Source organism: Chiloscyllium plagiosum, unplaced genomic scaffold (genome assembly GCF_037043375.1).
Source record: "Chiloscyllium plagiosum isolate Xiang-an unplaced genomic scaffold, Cpla_swu_hap1 HiC_scaffold_20, whole genome shotgun sequence".
Taxonomy (NCBI): domain Eukaryota; kingdom Metazoa; phylum Chordata; class Chondrichthyes; order Orectolobiformes; family Hemiscylliidae; genus Chiloscyllium; species Chiloscyllium plagiosum.
The window spans coordinates 43,503,093-43,521,426 of record NW_028270158.1 but is presented as its reverse complement, the minus strand read 5'-3'; the positions used below and the strand labels follow the sequence as shown (position 1 = coordinate 43,521,426).

At 38.9% G+C, this 18,334-nt stretch overlaps 1 protein-coding gene across 5 annotated transcripts in view; it reads right to left on the bottom strand.

Moving 5' to 3' along the window:
- Positions 1-354: 354 nt before the first annotated feature.
- slx4 (SLX4 structure-specific endonuclease subunit homolog (S. cerevisiae)) overlaps positions 355-18,334 on the bottom strand; it is a 32,444-nt gene continuing 14,464 nt past the window's right edge. For all 5 annotated transcript variants that reach the window (XM_043711441.2, XM_043711438.2, XM_043711437.2 and 2 more), the window contains 7 exons: positions 17,718-17,806; positions 17,382-17,528; positions 15,823-15,992; positions 13,143-15,571; positions 7,723-7,825; positions 6,706-7,161; positions 355-1,640 (listed from right to left, as the gene is read on the bottom strand). In XM_043711441.2, coding sequence (XP_043567376.2) covers positions 1,271-1,640; positions 6,706-7,161; positions 7,723-7,825; positions 13,143-15,571; positions 15,823-15,992; positions 17,382-17,528; positions 17,718-17,806 — 3,764 coding nt within the window. In that variant the 3' untranslated portion in view covers positions 355-1,270. The remainder of the gene's footprint in view (positions 1,641-6,705; positions 7,162-7,722; positions 7,826-13,142; positions 15,572-15,822; positions 15,993-17,381; positions 17,529-17,717; positions 17,807-18,334) is intronic.

The following is an 18,334-nucleotide window of genomic DNA, read 5'->3' as shown; positions in this document are numbered from 1 at the left end:
CTCAAGAAGCTTATCAATGTACAAATAACATCTGTGGACCCTATAAATCTACAATCTGCTTCAATTTTCCTCATTCCACCATTTACAATTCCATTCATTACAACTTGAAGTTCTAACTTTGAAACAACTGGGTTCCAGTCATTATAATTACAACTATGTCATTGGGCCAAGATGAAAACTATTAAAATTTCTGATGACAAGCATGTAAATTACTTGCATAATATGATTTAATATTAAATGAGTGAAGAAACTTTCATGATAGTATCTTTTAAGAATTTATACTTTTTAAAAAAAATGTCTTTGTGGGAGCTATTCGAGACACAGGTTCATGAAGGATAGGAAACATCACAATGATTAAAAGTGCATCTTTTTTATTTTTTGTTAAAATGTTACAATTCTATCACTATTACATTTACACTTAAGTGCAGCATTTACCAATAATTACACATATTAACATTTTGGGTATAAGCATATCCATTTCAGATGTCACTAGTTATCAAAACAGCTAACATTTTATTACAAATAAACACACAAACAGGCAAAATGCATTTTAGTTTTTTTTTCATTTACATATATACCAAGTATTAAAGAATTTCTTATCTCATTGTGTACAAATATGGTTTTTCTGAATTAGATCACCACCCCTAAGTTGGAATATTAAAGAGGAAACAAATACAAGGGAACATAATTTGACTAAATTACTTGGTTACAATGAAGGAGGCTGTTTATTGCCTGCATTTATTTCAGGTTAAATTGCTTATATTTCCTTGCAATGCTCCTATCTCCAGCTAAAATAATGATTTGCCAGTAGAGCTGATGAAGGAACAGTCAATGTATGACTAACAATATTCAAAACAGTGGCACTTCTGTGTGCAATTCTCCTTATTTTACAGTTTGTTAGCAACATGATTTAAACAAAAATTCAGACCTTGGACAAGAATTTGGCTGAAAGAAAGTCAATGTGTTCAATTTTCATTTAAGGTCATACCTTTGTCATATTTCACACTCTCATTACAACAGTGCTGGCTTTCATGATGGTTCTGAGGTAGGGCGACAGTTATTGAAATATTCTATAGGAGCACCACATTACTTCCTGGCACAGCAGTTAATGCTGTTTTGTCTAAAGTGGTACTGTTAAAAGTGCTATTAAGGTGTTCCTTGCCTGAATTTATAATCAATCATACTCATTACAAAACAGTTTCCAAATCAGATGGAAATGCAGTATGATTTCTACTACAAGAGGAATGTTTAGTTGCTGCTCCACCAGCACTTACCTCTTCCTGTGGCACTGACTGAACTTTCCCTTTCGCTGTTTTTCAATGCCCTGCTTTCTCCTTTTCAACATTTCCTTCTTTGCTCGAGCTGTGGTAAAAGTAATACACTGGGCATCAAGAAATTCCAGCAGTTTTCCTTTGGAAACCTTTATCCCATTTTCCTTAAGCTTCTGGTGGAGGTCTGACAGTTCAAAAGGCTTGTACTGCACAATTTCACTATACAGAGATAGGTCTGACAGAATATATTGGCGTATGGCTTCCGTTGTATCTGCTTCACGGATTGCTGCCTGTGATGGAGTGATTCCATCGTCCTTGTCATCATCTGAATCTGTGCTTAAGACGTTGTCACATTCATTAGCCAATAGCCTGAAAGAGGGAGAAAGATTAGATTACTTACAGTGTGAAAACAGGCCCTTCGGCCCAACAAGTCCACACCGACCTGCCGAAGCGCAACCCACCCATTCCCCTACATTTACCCCTTTTACCTAACATTACGAGCAATTTGGCATAGCCAATTCACCTGACCTGCACATCTTTGGACTGTGGGAGGAAACCGGAGCACCCGGAGGAAACCCACGCAGACACGGGGAGAACGTGCAAACTCCACATAGTCAGTCGCCTGAGTCGGGAATTGAACCCGGGTCTCTGGGGCTGTGAGGCAGCAGTGCTAACCACTGTGCCACCGTGCCGCCCAGGTGAACAGGGTTTATTTATACAATCCAGGTAAGCAGCTGTCATAAAGTATTTTTAAGAAAATGACTTTAGAAAGCAAATTTGGTGGTTTTCCTATGATTTATACTGAGCTACAATGAATTCCCAGGTATAGGTTGATTGAGATGAATATTGGGAAACAAGTAATACATGGTTTTCTTAATATGAAAGAGTTTCGTAATGATAGCTTTTTATTGAGGTTAAACATTGTTGACTAATATAGTTCTGCTGCTCCTGGATGCCCAGTTATGAGTTGCTTAATCTGTCCTATTTAGCACATTGGAAGTGTCAAATAATGCACTGGACATCATCTACAACAGGCCTTCATCTCCACAAGGACTGGGTAGTAGTTACTCTTGGTATTATTGTTATGAAGAGGTGCATCTGTGCCAGGTGGATTGGTGAGGATACAGTTAAGTGAATTTTCCCCTCTACCTGGTTCCTTCATCTGCCGCAGACTCCGTCTAGCAACTATGTCTTTTAGTATTTGGCAAGCTCAATCAATAACGGTGTGCTACTGAATCATCTGTGTTGCCAGACATTGAAGTCTCCTAATCAGAGTATATTGTGCGCCCCCACCACTTTGCCTCAGTATTTCCTCCAAATGGTATTCAACATTGAAGCATACAGATTCATTAACTGACAGATAGCAATAGGTGGCAATTAGAAGGTAGTTTCCTTGCCCATACTCATGTTTGACTTGATTCCATGAAACTTAATGGATTCTACAGTCAATATTGAGGACTCCCAGGTCAATTCCTTCCCTGCTGCATATCACTTTACTGCCACTTCTTATCATTATAATGGCAATGTCTGGGACTTGTAAGGTATGATTCCTTGAGAATAACTAGGTCAGGCAGTTGCTTGACTGATCTGTGGGACAGCTCTTTATTTAGCACTTTTTTCACAAAAACCACCAGTTGGTGATAAGGAGGTCTTGCAGAATCAACAGGGCTGGGTTTGCCACTGTTGTTTCTAGTAGCTAGGTTAATGTCAGGTGGTCCCAACTACTTTAATTTCTTTGTTTTGACTTCAAAGCAGTATAATACAACTGAGTGTCTTGCTAGACCATTTCAGAGGGCAGGTAAGTGTTAAGTGTATTCCTGGGCTCCAAAGACAAGCATAGGCCAGATGAGTTAAAAGAAGATTTCCTTTTCCAAAAGAGATTAGTACACTGGATCAACAGTTAGTTGATACATGATTGGCCTCAGGCTAGTTTTTAAAACCAAATTTCATTAAATTCATATTACACCATTTGCCATGATTGGATTCAAACCCACATTCTCCAAACATAGACATGGGAATTCTGGATTACTAATCCAGTGACAGAACCACTTTGCCACCAGCTCCCCTAAATTAAATCAAAGGTAGCATTTCCATCTTCAAGCTTTGATTCAAAGCTCTAGTTGTTACATTGAGACAGAATTAGGGCAGGTGTTCAAGTTATGTTATGCATCTTCGCTCTTCAGAGTCTTGGTAATTTACAGCAAGAACCACAAGGGCATTGTTCTTTCACAAAAGTTGCTGTGTTGCCAATGCCAATGCAAATCTGGGCAGATGGTGGCAATGTAATCACACTGTCGCAACAGAGCTTTCTGGGTGCTTCTTTTCCAACAGAGCCTTATCGTTGCTTCCCTGGTTGTCCCACTGACTGTATCCCTTACAGGCTGGCTCAGGGAGAGGCACCAAAATTCTTTGTGTATGTCTGGATCAATAGGAGCATATTTTCTAATGGATTCCTTAGTAATTCAGTGTTGCAAGGTTAATAAAACCATACACACAAGTCAATTCTGCAGAATGCGAGGTCTATTGATTTCAGCAAGCCAATGCCCAGGAGTTTTACTGCAAAGCTGTGTTAACTCTGGGTGGATGTGGTGCTGACAAAACCACAGTATATTACTAGTCCATTCTCACCAACCATAATTCTTCCCAGGCCAACTAAACTTACTCCTTATTTGCATCAAAGAGGAAGACCTCAGGAAGCCTTTTTTACAGGGTGCAAGTTTAAGAAGATTATTGAAATCTGCCTCAGATCTCCTGAATTGTAGCTAAACTCACGTTTTCATAGTACAACATTTGAATATGTGAGAGAAATTGGATCAAAATGTAAAACACGATGACCAATAAGTTTAGGGAACCAGTAGGTAGGACCATGGGAAGCATCAAGGACCAGAGGGACTTGATGTACATATTCCATTGGTCACTTAATGTCGCAAGACAAGTGGATAAAACGGTCATGAAGATATGCAGGAAATTTGCCTTTATTAGCCGAGGCATAGACCTTAAGAGCAGGGAGATAATGTTGGAAATGTATAAAACATTGGTTAGGCTACAGCTAGAGTATTGTGTGCAATTCCGTAATCCACATTACAGGAGGGATGCGATTACAGTGGAGAGGGTGCACAGCGGATTTACCAGAATGTTGTTTGGGCTGCAGAGATTGAGTTATGAAGAGAGATTGGGTAGACTGGAGCAGAGGAGACTGAAGGGGACATGTTTGAGATGTAAAAGATTGAAGGTCATAGGAAGGTTGGACAGAAAGAAACCAGGGCACAAATTTAAGTTAAGGGGCAGGTTTAAAAGGAATATGAAGGGGGGAAAAGAAGTTCACCCAGAGGATGGTGGGAATCTGGAACTCTAAGAGTAGTAGAGGCAGAACCCTCATAACATTTAAGCAGTATTTATATGTACTGGATGTTCCGGATGGTATGTTGCCTCCCAGATGCTAGGGTCAGGGATGTCACTGATCAGCTGTAGAGCATTCTGAAAGGGAAGGGTGAACAGCCAGTTGTCGTGATGTACATAGGCACCAATGATATAAGTAAAAAATGAGATGAGGTCCTGAAAGCAGAATTCAGGGAGCTAGGAGAGAAGTTAAAGAGGAGGACCTCAAAGATATCTTTGTAGCATCCTTAAATACAGGTGAGGTGCCAGAATACTGGAGAGTTGCTCATGTTGTCTCCCTGTACAAGAAGGGTATTAGGGATATTCGAGGTAACTACAGACCAGTGAGTCTGCCATCAGTGGTGGGAAAGTTGCTGGAGAAGGTACTGAGGGATAAAATCTATTTTTATTTGGAAAAGAATGGGCTTATCAATGATAGGCAACATGGTTTTGTGCGGGGTAGATCGTGCCTTACCAACTTAATAGAGTTCTTTTAGGAAGTGACCAAATTGATAGATGAAGGAAGATGTCATATACATGGACTTTAGTAAGCCGTTTGATAACGTTACCCATGGTAAACTAATGGAGAAAGGGAAGTCACATGATGTGCAGGGTGTTCTAGCTAGGTGGATAAAGAACTAGTTGAACAACAGGAGGCAGTAGTAGTTGAAGGGAGTTTCTACAAATGGAAAAAGGTGACCAGTGGTGTTCCACAGGAGTCAGTGCTGGGGCCTCTGTTGTTTGTGATATACATAAATGACCTGGAAGACAGCATTGTTGCTCTGATCAGTAAGTTTGCAGATGAGACGAAGATTGGTGAAGTAGCAGAAAGTATTGGGGACTGCCAAAGAATACAGGAAAATATCGATAGACTGGAGAGTTGGGCAGGGAAGTGGCAGATGGAGTTCAATCTGGGCAAATGTGAGATGATGCATTTTGGTAAGTCTAACTCTAGAGCAAACTATACTGTAAATGGAAGAGCCATGGGAAAAGCTGATGAGCAGAGAGATTTGGGAGTTCAGGTCTATTGCATCCTGAAGGTGGCTGCACAGGTGGATAGAATGGTCAAGAAGGGATATGGTATGCTTGTCTTCATCGGGTGGGGTATTGAGTATAAGAGCTGGCAGGTCATGTTAAAATTGTACAAGACTTTGGTTCAGCCGCATTTAAAATATTGTGTAAAGTTCTGGTTGCCACATTAACAAAAGGAGGTGGACACTTTGGAGAGGGTGCAGAGAAGGTTTACAAGGATGTTGCCGGGTATGGAAGGTGCTAGCTATGAAGAGAGGTTGAGTAGGTTAGGACTGTTTTCATTAGAGAAAAGGAGATGGAAGGGGGACCTGATTGAGGTCTACAAAATCATGAAGGGTATAGACAGAGTAGATAGAGATAAGCTTTTTCCCAGGTGAGGGATTCAATAACAAGAGGTCACGCTTTCAAGGTGAGAGGTGAAAAGCTTAAGGGCGATATACACGGCAAGTATTTTACAGAGGGTGGTAGGTGCCTGGAACGCATTGCCAGCAGAGGCAGGCACGGTAGATTCATTTAAGGTGTGTCTGGACAGATGCATGAGTAGATGGGGAGCAGAGGGATACAGATGCTTAGGAATTGGATTTGGATCAGCTCAGGCTTGAAGGGCCGAAGGGCCTGTAAATTTCTTTGTATGTACACCTACGGTGCCAAGTGCTGGAAAAAGATATCAGAATAGTTAGGTGGTTGCTCTTGACCTTTTCTCTGATGTAGACCTCTATGACGAACAGGAAAAATCTCTGCAGTGATAAGCTATAACAATATCCGAAAGGAACATGGCTCTCTTGATGATTTCTGTTGGTTACCAGAACTAGCTATTGCCTGTATAGGAAAATAGATATCTCTGAAGACCCAAGATCCTACAAAGTAATTAGTCAGACACTTTGTATTAGCTCAGAAGGTTGATTTGCAAACAAAGTCATTAAATAACTCAATTTTATTTCTTTTACCATATTGACTTACTTGAGGTCTTCCTTTAATTTAGTCACTTTATTCTTGTCACTGAACTCAGATTCAACTGACTCACCTTTGTGATTCAAAGGAATCCTCACTCCATGATGAAGAGGAGCTTTGAGAAGAAGGCAGCTGGTTAGCCACATGAGAAGCAACAGCTTTCAAAGGTGATTTGGCTTCTAGCCCATCTGACTGAAGCACCAGGCTTTTCACTTTTCTTTTAGAAGTGGCTTTAAGGTGACCTTTCATTGCTCGGTTGCTGGTTTCTGCTGAAACAGATTGTGACTGTTTTTTGGAGTGTGATTTCCGTTGGTTTCTTCCTGATGAAACTGGCTGGGACAGTTTGTTGGTGCCCACTTTTAGTTTGCTAGTTAAAGCTGGGATTGTTTTCCAGGTGCAAGGCTGTGAAGATGATATTTGCTGCTTCGATTGGGTGTCAGGAGCAGGCTGAACGACTTGATGTGTATATTGATAAATCTCTTTTAATTTCAGAATCATTTTCTTCTTTGGCAGAGGCCGAACACCAAACCTGGAACAAAACAAAAGAACTAGTTCTGACAGAAACATTTTAAGATTATAATACAAAGCACATGTTTATAGTGCCATTTTCAAATTGTCTCTCTAAACCACCACCAGATATTCAAAACTCATGTAAGAATGGCACGAAAAGGACAATACCCCGTGATTAATTCTGATTTAAAAGATGCTGCTTTAATACCTGAATTAATTCAATAAAGTGATACCTTCAGAAAGTGGAAGATAATTTAGTAAGAAATGAAACTCTCATGCCTATATACTAACCATAGAAACAACCAATTCAATTCAAATGGTCCATGCCAGTGCTTATGGTCCATATAGCGACTTTCACCACTCTCCTTCATCTAACCTCATTAACATATCCTCTGTTCCTTTAGTTTCCATTAATGTATTTCTATTACCACCTCAACTACTCCGTGGTAGGGAGTTCCATATTCACACTTAGTTTTTCCTCTCCTGAGATTCTGACTAGATTGTTCATGAAATCATTCCTTTATTCAGAAATAAAATACAGGAAAACACTGCTTCAATTAGGCTCCAACCATCATCTTACTTGCTCAGTTCTCTCTTTAGGTGTGGGGTGGCCATTGTTGAATAAGGTGGTTCTGGAGTGATGGGAGCCAATGGAAGTTGAGCTTTCTTTTGGTTGACAGGGGCTGAAAAGAATACAAATTGGTGAAAGAAAGATACAATGAGTCAAAAAGAAGCCTAAAATACCAAGAAATGTATTACAATAATGAAGAAGGCCTCATTTAATCTGGAAAATCACGGATTTCTATCTTGTGCACCAGCACCAAGACTTCTTCACCTGTCCCAGAACACTGTCTATGATTCTGACTAGATTGTTCATGAAATTTAACTTTGTTTTCTCCATGCTCAAAGCAAATTGCTCAGTTGGGTTTCAAGTTGCCTACAAAAGGTCAGAAATTTTGCCACTCAGGGTTGAGCAAGAAATTCACCTTATGGTCAAAGTAGCTCCATTGCGTACAGTGTTTGGTACTGTGATGACTTTTGATTCAAAAGCAGTAAAGAGCACAGTGGCTCAGTGGTGAGCACTGCTGCCTCACAGCACCAGGGTTCCAAATTCAATTCCAGCCTTAGGCAACTGTCTGTGTGGAGTTTGCACATTCTCCCAGTGTCTGTATGGGTTTCCTCCGGGTGCTCCGGTTTCCTCCCACAGTCCAAAGATGTGCAGGTTAGGTGAATTGGCTATGATAAATTGCCCGTAGAGCTAGGTGCATTAATCAGATGGAAGTGGGACTGGGTGGGTTATTCTTCAGCAGGTTGGTGTGGACTTGTTGGGCTGAAGGGCCTGTTTCCACACTGTAGGAAATCTAATCTCATGTAATATAAATACGTAGTTTATTTAAAAGTCTATGGAATCTGTAATTATTTGTTAGAAAATTTAAAAGGAACCTTTTTCTTTCCCTTTACAATTGATACTAAGTCTTAAAAGTTATAATTTTCTTGCATAAAGACTACTGGTCAATGTGACCTGACAACCATTGACCTAGAAGCAGTTTCAACACAGGACAAAGTAAAAGGCAAAACTCTGCAGATACTGGAAATATGAAAAAAACAGATTACTGGAAATACTAAGCAGGCCTGGCCACATTTATGGAAAAAGAAAGAGTTTTGAATCTGGAATGACACTTCTTCAGAATTGAAGAAGTTAAAAAAGCCACATGACTAGCAGACAGAAAGAGGTACTACATGCAGAGAATTTGGATACTGAAGGCAAATCAGCTCACAGGTACAGATTAAAAAAAAGTACAGACAAAGACGAACACAATTCTTGTAAAGAGAAGCTAATGTGTCACAAGGAAAGGTCAAGTCTTCTGGATGGAAGATAGCAGGAATTCTTGGTGCACGCTGTCCTGGCAAAAAGATCTTGAATTTGACTGTTGTGTGGATAGCTCACAGTCACTAAAGAGTCAATTTTTTTTTAAGAAGTGGCTAACTCATGAAGTAGGATGTTATTGTTTAGTCAGCTGAAGAGTAATTTCAGGATTATAATGACACAAGTAAGAGAAGCATGGATCTTGTAGCTGCTCCTGGAATTGCAGGCTTAGGTAAATATTTAGTATAGGTTTTTTTTAAAAAAGTTATTACAGTCATTATAGTTTACTAATATAGGATTTTTTATTCATTTTGCTTCATTAACATTCAATAAACCCCCAAAAATTATATTTTTTGTTGAAAGTTGACTTGTTTAAAAACGAGCTTTACAGCATCTACAGTGAATGTCTCAGAGTTTTTTTATTTTATTCTAAATTCAGAAGTTAGAAAAGACTGTGTTTTTGAAGGATTTTTGTTTTTTTTTTACATTGCAAAGGGTTTTTTGAAAAACCAAAGAAATTTTCAAAATAAGGAGTTGTGTTTACATTGCAGAGAGTCCTACACATGGTCAGCTCTGGAGAAATTTGTTTTTCTTCGGGAATTTATTGAAGAGGAGTCGTTTTCTCATTCAGTTAGTCAGCTAAGTTCATTTTATTTAAGTTTTATATGTTTGATATATATTTAATTTTTTTTCATTTTAACATTATTTTCTGCAGGTAATGAAAGGTAGCTTATTTTATAGGTGTTATTGAAACTATTTTTAGGCTTAGTATCATTAAGGGCATATATGAAATACAGAGCGAGATGGCTTGTAGACTTAGAAAAGTTATTACACTGCAGGATTAGCCAGATAAATGGGTGACTGTCAGGAAAGCTAAAAAGGTAATTCAAAAGTCTCCAGTGGCTATTCCTCGATCAAACAGATATTCAATTTTTGGAACTGTGAAAGGAGCAGTCAGTTACTGGACATTTGGAATAATTCTTACGTTAGGCAGCAATTGACAAGATTTAATAGAACTATTGTTATCGAGGACTCTCTTGCCAGGGGCACAGACAGGAGATTCTGTGACAATGAGTGTAAATTTAGGATGGTTTGTTGCTTTCATGGATTAAGGAAGTCTCTAAACATTTCAAGCATATGGTTAAAGGCAACATTAAGAAGCCAGTAATTCTTGTACATGTTGGTAGGAATGTTACTTTTAGGGAAAAAAAATTAGAACAGTACAGAGTGAATTTTAAGAAGTTAGGTAGAAGATTAAAATATAGAACCTTATTAGTAGTAATATCTGGTTTACTCCCAAAGCCAAACTCAAATGAAGGAAGGAACAAAAGGTTAAGGGGAGATAAGTCAATGGCTGAAGTCAAAAAGGCTATATGTAACCTAAACTGGAAACAGACTGATATCTTAACAGGGAGATTTGATACAGATAGATAGGGAGAGCGGAGGAATTCTAAGTAGCAGTGTAAATAGAAGGATTGATGGGGAAGGTTCTGAATGTGAGGAGAGCATGTCAATTCGAAAAGAAAGATAACACAGAGAGTAGATAGTGAAGAACGTAAGAAATGTTTAAGAGCATGGGATTGGGATGTCATAGCTGTTCCAGAAACTTGGCTAACAGACAGGCAGCTTAATGTTCCAGGTTTTAGATGCTACAGGAAAGATAGAAAACAAGGCAAGAAAGGAATATATCACAGCTGTAACTAGGGAAGATATTTCTGAAAAATCATCCTGTGAAAATATATGGGTAGAAATTACAAATAAGAAAGGAAAGATCACTTTGATGGGATTGTACTATAGCTCCCCACCCACCACTGCCACACACCCCCAATAGTAAGAGGGAAATTGAGAAAGTCGTATGTAGGGAGATCTCAGATATATGTAAGCATAATAAGGTTGTAATAATGGGGGATTTTAATTTTCCAAACACTGACTGAGGCTAACATGGTGTTAAAGGTATGGATGGTGAAGACTTTGTCAAATGGGAAAGAATATTTTCTGGAATACAATGTGATGTTCCTACTAGAGAAGGAGCAAACTTAGACCTGCTTTTGGGCAATAAGGCAGGGCAGGTGACTAAAGTAAAAGTAGGGGAGGAACACACTGGGTCTAGCATTCATAATTCTGTTCGTTTCAAATTGGTTATGAACAAGGACAAGCCTTCCATAAAACTTCAAGTTTTTAAATGGAGTAAGGCAAATTTTAAATGGTATCAGACAAGAACTTTCAAAAGTTAATTGGTTTAGACTGTTAACAGGTAAAAGGTCATCTGACAAGTGAGAGGCATTCAACAGTGTGACGATGAGAATTCAGAGGCATTTTGTTCCTGTTAGAGTGAAGGGTAGGGCTGTTAAGATTAAGGAACAATGGATGAACAAAAGACAATCTTATTTTAATATAGACATTTTAATATTGAATCTCAATCAATTATAAAGAGTGCAGGGGCATTTTTAAGACAGAAATCAGGAAGGCAAACAGGGGATATGAGATAGCATTGGCAGATAAGGTTAAAGAAAATCCAAAGAGATTGTACAAATACATTGACAGCAGAGGATAACTAGAGAGAGGATTGACCTTCCGAAAGATCAAGGAGGTCATCTTTGTGTTAAACCCCAGGAGATGGGAGAGATACTAAATTAATATTTTGCTTCAATTTTTACTGTGGCGAAAGAAATGGAGTCTAGTGAATGCAGAAAAATAAACTTTGATGTATTAAAAACAGTTCACGTTACAGAAGAGGAAGCATGGGAGGTCTTAGAGAGTATAAAGGTGGATAAATCTCCAGGACCTGATCTAATTTATCCCAGAATATTGTGGGAAGTGAGAGAGGAAATTAAGAGACCCCTTGCAGAAAAATTTGCATCATCTATAACTACAGGTGCAGTGCCTGATGACTGGAGGGTGGCTAATGTTGTACCTTTGTTTAAGAAAGGTTGCAAGGACTAATCAGGCCTACAAGTCTGACTTTGGTTGTAGGTAAATTGTTGGAGGTGATTATAAAAGATAGGATTTTATGAACATTTAGAAAGGCAAAATTTGATTAATAATAGCACGGTTTCGTGCAAGGTGAGGCTTCTTCTGGAATATTGTGTCCAGTTCTGGTCGCCCAGAACTATAGGAAGGATAGTATCAAGCTGGAGAGGGTTTAAAAGAGATGTACCAGAATATTGCCAGGTATGGAAGATTTGAATTATAAAGAAAGGCTGGGACTTTTTTCATTGGTTGAGGGAGGAGATTGAGAAGCGATCTGGTAGGTTTATAAAATTATGAAAGGTATAGAGTTAATATTAGTTGTCTTTTCCCAAGGGTGGGGGATTTCAAGACTAGGGGGTACATTTTTAAGGTGAGAGGAGAGAGATTTAGAAAGAACACCAAGAGGCAATTTTTTTTAATACAGGGATGTTCGCATGTGGAATGACCTTCCTGAGAAAGTGGTGGATGCATGTACAATTATAATGTTTAAAAGACATTTGGATGGCTAAATGAATAGGAGAGGTTTGGAAGAATAGGAGCTAGGAGCCGGAGGTGGGACGAGTTGAGTTTGGGATTATGTTCAGCATGGATTGGTTGGACCGAAGGGTCTATTTCCATGCTGACTCTAAGAGGGGCTACGCAGAAGTGTGGCTTGCTAATGATAATCAGATCCATGAACCTATTGGATGAAATTTGTTGTTGGATAATATTCCTGACCTACCCTGCGTGAATAAAAAAAATACTGTAAAGCTGTGTGGGTACGTAGTCTCATTTTTCTCTGAGGGAGTGACAGAGATGCATGTGGCTACACAAGACACATCTTTGTTATAACAATTTGTTAAAATAAAATTTATCTTTTTACTCGAAGTATCAGTTGCCGGTTAATATTTATGTAATTTGTCTGACTCATATTAAAGTAAATGCTACAGAAAGTGAAATCACATTGGTAATTCCATCACGGAGGGTCATTCAACAAATTTGGATATGTTGGTTAACAGTTTCCCCATAGGGAAGCAATGTTAATGAAACATTAGTATCATCTAAAACTCTTTCAGATCTTTCCACTTAAAATACACACAGATTACATCTTTAGACTCAGTTGAATTGCGAAACCATAGGTCTTCAAATTTATATACCTCCTTTAATCCAGATTGACTGTTTACCTGGAGTTTTGTGCTCTCCAACATGTTGCCTGTTACAAATGCTTTCTTTCTGAAGTACAGATAACTTTTGGGATAATCCATAGAGGACTTCAGGAAATTCACCTTCAGTCCAAATATTAGAATCAAATGAACTGGGATGTGGTCTGTTTGGCAGGTGTTTTGTATCAGCTTTGCTTCTCTGATCTATTTCAGTAGCTGGAAAGTTCAGCCTGGGCTTTGATTTTTCTGAGAGAGGTGTGCTATTCTTACTGTCTGCATTTGTGACATGATAGTGTCCATCTTTATTCTTCACTGGATTGACTATCTTGTGAAATATTGCCTCACCATGAAAATCTTCCACTTCAAGTTGAGGACTACCTTCAGAATTCCAAAACTCATCAGATGGTATTGGCGGCCCATCTTCAAACATCTCCTCTTCAGTGTCTTCAATCTCCAGCACAGACTTGTCTGATGATTCCTTCTCTTCAGAAGAGAATGACAGTGGCAATGCTCCTTCTAGCTGTGAAGGAGAATGGGTGAATGAAGTTTCCTCACTTCCTAATTCAACAATACAATCAGACCTTTGTGTGGAAGGAATTGGAGATGATGGCAGTGACCACTGATTGACAGAATTCTTTTCAGCAGAACAATCCAACTCACTAACTATTCCTTGGTCATCTCTAAAACCTTCTTCTGATATGTTAATTGCTTGTGGATTTCCCTGTCCCACATTAACAGATTTTAATACTGTAACCTCCTGTTCTATTTTTTTCTCAAATAGCTTGTCCCTTCTAACACCCTGACTTTGTAGGGAGCAAGAAGTTGTAGTCAACCCTGAACAGTGTCTAGATCCTGTTGAAAGTGGAGTTGCAGGTACCAGCCATGACCCTTCCACTGTACGGTCTTCATTACTCTGTTCACCATCACTGCTTAGCTGTAGAGTCAGCTCATTTTCACTATCCTTAACTTGGTTTTCATGGTTGGCCACCTTTTTAACAACATCACCAATGGAAAACTCTGAAATGCTATTGTTATGTACCTCATCCAAATATTCGGATGTAATTCCAGAAACTTTGACGTTTCCCTGTTCAGCATCAATCTTAGACATCAACACCTTTTCAGATTTAATAATGAATTGTTTAACACCTGGGTTTGATTCAATACTAGAACATTTATCGTTCGGTGAGGGCATTAATTGTGTGCTTTCAGAACAAAGTGAAAACATTTTTTCAGTTATGTCCATTTCCTCATCTGAGGATATAATCAACAGGGTATTATTGGATTTATTCTCTGACGGAGACTGACTGGAGTCAATGCTAATAGTTGGTGACTGATTGCCCTGTGGCTTTTCACTGGTATTTTGAGACAGCCTCTGCAAATGAGGAGCACCTGTTGAAGGAGGTTTTTGGTTTGATAACCATTCTAAGTATTTTAAAGATTCATGAGCACTGTGATCCTGCAGACTTGGTGCATTATCACATCTTTTGTCTGCCAAATTCAGTTGTCCATTTGAAATCACTGAGTCACAAGACATTATTTCAGAGGAATTCCCATGCTGTGCAGCTCCAAGGGACGAGATTACTGCTGAAACCAAAGACAGGCGTTCCTGTGGAGATTGCACATTTGCGTAAGTTTCCAACGGTGATGATCCAACCAAAGGCAGGTCCGGCAAACTCGGGCAAGCAGAGGGACATTCAATCTCACCCATCGGTGAAAGACAGTTAATGCTACAGTTGGCAAAGGAGCTAGATGAATGACTGCTCTTTGAAGCCAATGTCTTATCTTCTTCAAAGACATCTAAACCATACTTTATTTCATCTTGCTGTGATTCTACTGACAAATCCGTTTCTGAAAAGAGACAGTCATCACTGGTATTTAAATTCAAATCAGGTCTGAAGCTATGGTTCTGAGATTCTTTTAGGTGGAATGTTTCACCCTTTTGAGAAGGTTCTTGCATCATGGATGCTTCCAGATTCTTGGAAGGACAGGATGAGTCAGATCTAGTTTCTCTTTCAGTTATGGAAGTCTCACAATTTTCAACTATTTCACTTTTAGTTCTTGGACCCTCCACCCTCCGTTCATTTTCTCCATACCCATTAAGTTTTTCTTCATTTTCCACACTATTCTTCTGTTCAACTCCCTCAATCTCTTGAGTTTGAAGGGAGGTTCTCTCAATTTTTCTCTGAGTGGCAGAAAACTCATAAAGTTCTTCTAACTCATCATCAACTTTCTCACTGAACTTATCTTCATCCTCTGCAGATTGAGGGTCCAAAGCAGGGTCCTCAGGTTCGCCCATCCACATGGACCTCAGAAGGTCCTGGAGATTGTCTTCTCTAGTTCCATAGTTTTCATCTATTTTAGTGGAAGGATCATTTTCTGAATAACCTTCATGAGATTCAACTTCATTTGAGAAGGCTTTGCAGATCTCTACCAACTCATTCACAGCGAATCTGATCAACAGAGAAATATATCAATCCATGTTATCATTCTGAATAACTATGTTATTTACTAATAAGTTGTTCAAGAGCAATATACTGCAGAAATATGAAATAAAGACTAAAAGATTCCCTGTGACACTTTACTGGCTACCTTCCATCTATTTAGTTAGTTATTTTAGGACATGCTTTAAAACTGAATTAGTAGACTGCTGCAGATAATTCAATACTCAAGCCTGATCATTGTACTTCATAAACATACTGACCTGTTAGCAAGAGCTTGAAGCTCTGAAATCACACTGGGAGATACAGTTATACTAGCAGTGTATAGATATTGAAGGAAAGCACAAACTCCCTCTGTTGTAACCTCAGGAAGCAAGAATCTGCGAGTCATAGCAGCACCATCCTCTTCCACCAGAAATCCTTCATCATGCACCTACAAAATAACAAGTCACCAAACTTGAGACATGATCTGACTTGGGAAAGATGGGGATTATGCAATTCTGGTCTCCTTGGATGTTGTGAAATTTGAAAGAGTTCAGAAAATATTTACAAGGATATTGCCAGGGTCTGAGCTATATGGGGAGGCTAAATAGGCAGGGGCTATTTTGCCTGGAGTGTCAGAGGTTGAGAGGTGACTTTATAGACATTTATAAAATCATGAGGGGCATGGATAGAGTAAATAGACAAAGTCTTTTCTCTGGGGTAGGGGAGTCCAGAAATAGAGGGCATAGGTTTAGGGTGAGAGGGGAAAGATATAAAAGAGACCTAAGGGGCAAACTTTTTCACGCAGGGGGTGGTACGTGTATGGAATGAGCTGCCAGAGGAAGTGGTCAAGGCTAGTACAATTGCAACATTTAAAAGGCATCTGGATGGGTGTATGAATAGGAAGGGTTTGGAAGGATGTGGGCCAGGTGCTGGCAGGTGGGACTAGATTGGGTTGGGATACCTGGTCGGCATGGATGAAGGGTCTGTTTCTGTGCTGTACATCTCTATGACATGGGACAAAGTATTGTGATAGCCTTCCATGTGTTACCTTTCAGCACAGCATATAGCAAGCCAACAGCAGATAAGTGATCAGATTTCATTGATTCCATTCTGACAGATTCAATGCAGTGTAAACTACATATTAGAAATTGTATTATACATTAGTAATGATGGCAAAATCGTACAGCCAGGTTTGGTTCACCTTCTCAATTGTAAATAAAACAGCTTTATTATTGTGCAACCTCTTTCTTAATAAGGATATGCTCACATGCAACTTGACATTGTACACCATGAGTACCAACCAATAAAAGATATCACCCCTTGAGATACATTTTTCTTTCCTATTACTTCAGACAAATGTGTAGCACTAGCTGAGCCAGCACTTATCGTCTATCCCATCTTGCCCTTGAACCAAGTGGTTTGCTAGAGATTCCAGAAGCCAGTTAAGAATTAACAACACTGCTGTGGTCTGGAGTCACGTGCACCAGGATAGCAAATCTAAAAGACATTTGTCAATCATTATAAATCTCCAGCTGATTCACTATAGTTAGAAGGTTGCCACTAGGCAAGCTTTTTTAATTCCAGATTTTTATTGATTTTTATATTTCTCCATTTGCCATGCTGTGATTCAAACCCATGTACCCAGAATATTAGAAACTCTGTATCATTAATCCAGTCACATTATCATTACACCACAGCTGCCCTTTAAATCTAAGGGTACATGTCCTACCTGTTCTTGTACGATTCCTAACGACAAGAATGAGAAGATTAACAAGGTAGGGGACTGAAAAAAATCATTTCAATACCCCATTTACTGAAATAAATCCTTCTCACTTACAAGTTGGACAAGGTGTGGAGAGCGAGCATACAACATAAACTGGTGAGCGTACACAATCTCACCGCTGTCCACCTGAAACTGCACGTCACTCAGGTGGGGATTATTCACCAGTCCTGCAAGATCTTCACTCAATTTCTTCAGTTGCGGCTGAAATCAAAATGCACCAAATATTTTAAAACAGTTGCAGGTGGTTAACATTACAAAAATAATTTCACCATTTTAATCCAACTCTCTTTGCAAGTTTGAAGATTTTGATGGGAAACTCATGTGACTATTTATAAAGATTGTCAAATGGGACAAATTTGAAATTAACTGTAATAAAACTGCTTTACTCACTGCATGGTGCAAACTATTTCCACAACTTCTCTCACTCCGAGCTGGGACAAATCCACTAGGTGTAATATCATCCAATAAAGTGTCCTTTACTATAGGATAAAATGAATGGATATAGTAAAATCTGGAATACAGGCTTTGATTTACAAGAATGAACAGGTTTCACTGTTAATAACCTAACTCACTTTCAGCATAAAACAACTTTGCTCCACCAGACATTTTAATAACACAAAAACTTCCAATGGTACTCAACAGAAGTTAGTTTTTAAAAAGCTTTATAGGAAGAAATTAAGTATCTATCAGAGCAATTATTAATTTCAAGTTCATAAGAAGTCAATTTAACATGTTTTAGATCCAAATCCACATTATATTTGATAAAACAGTAATTAATTTTTAACAGCAGGTGCAACGCAATTCTAAACTATAAACTGACATTCAGAGATACTATTGTGTGTGAAATTTCTTCATGTAATTTCGTGTATCGCTGGACATCAGAGTGCAACTGGGAAAATTAACAAACAGTGAAATTCACAACTAATCTTGGAGGAACTGTTGGGCGAAGTTCATGGCACAGAATCAGATAAGTTAATTGTTGTTTTAAATCTGTCCAAGAGAAAGGC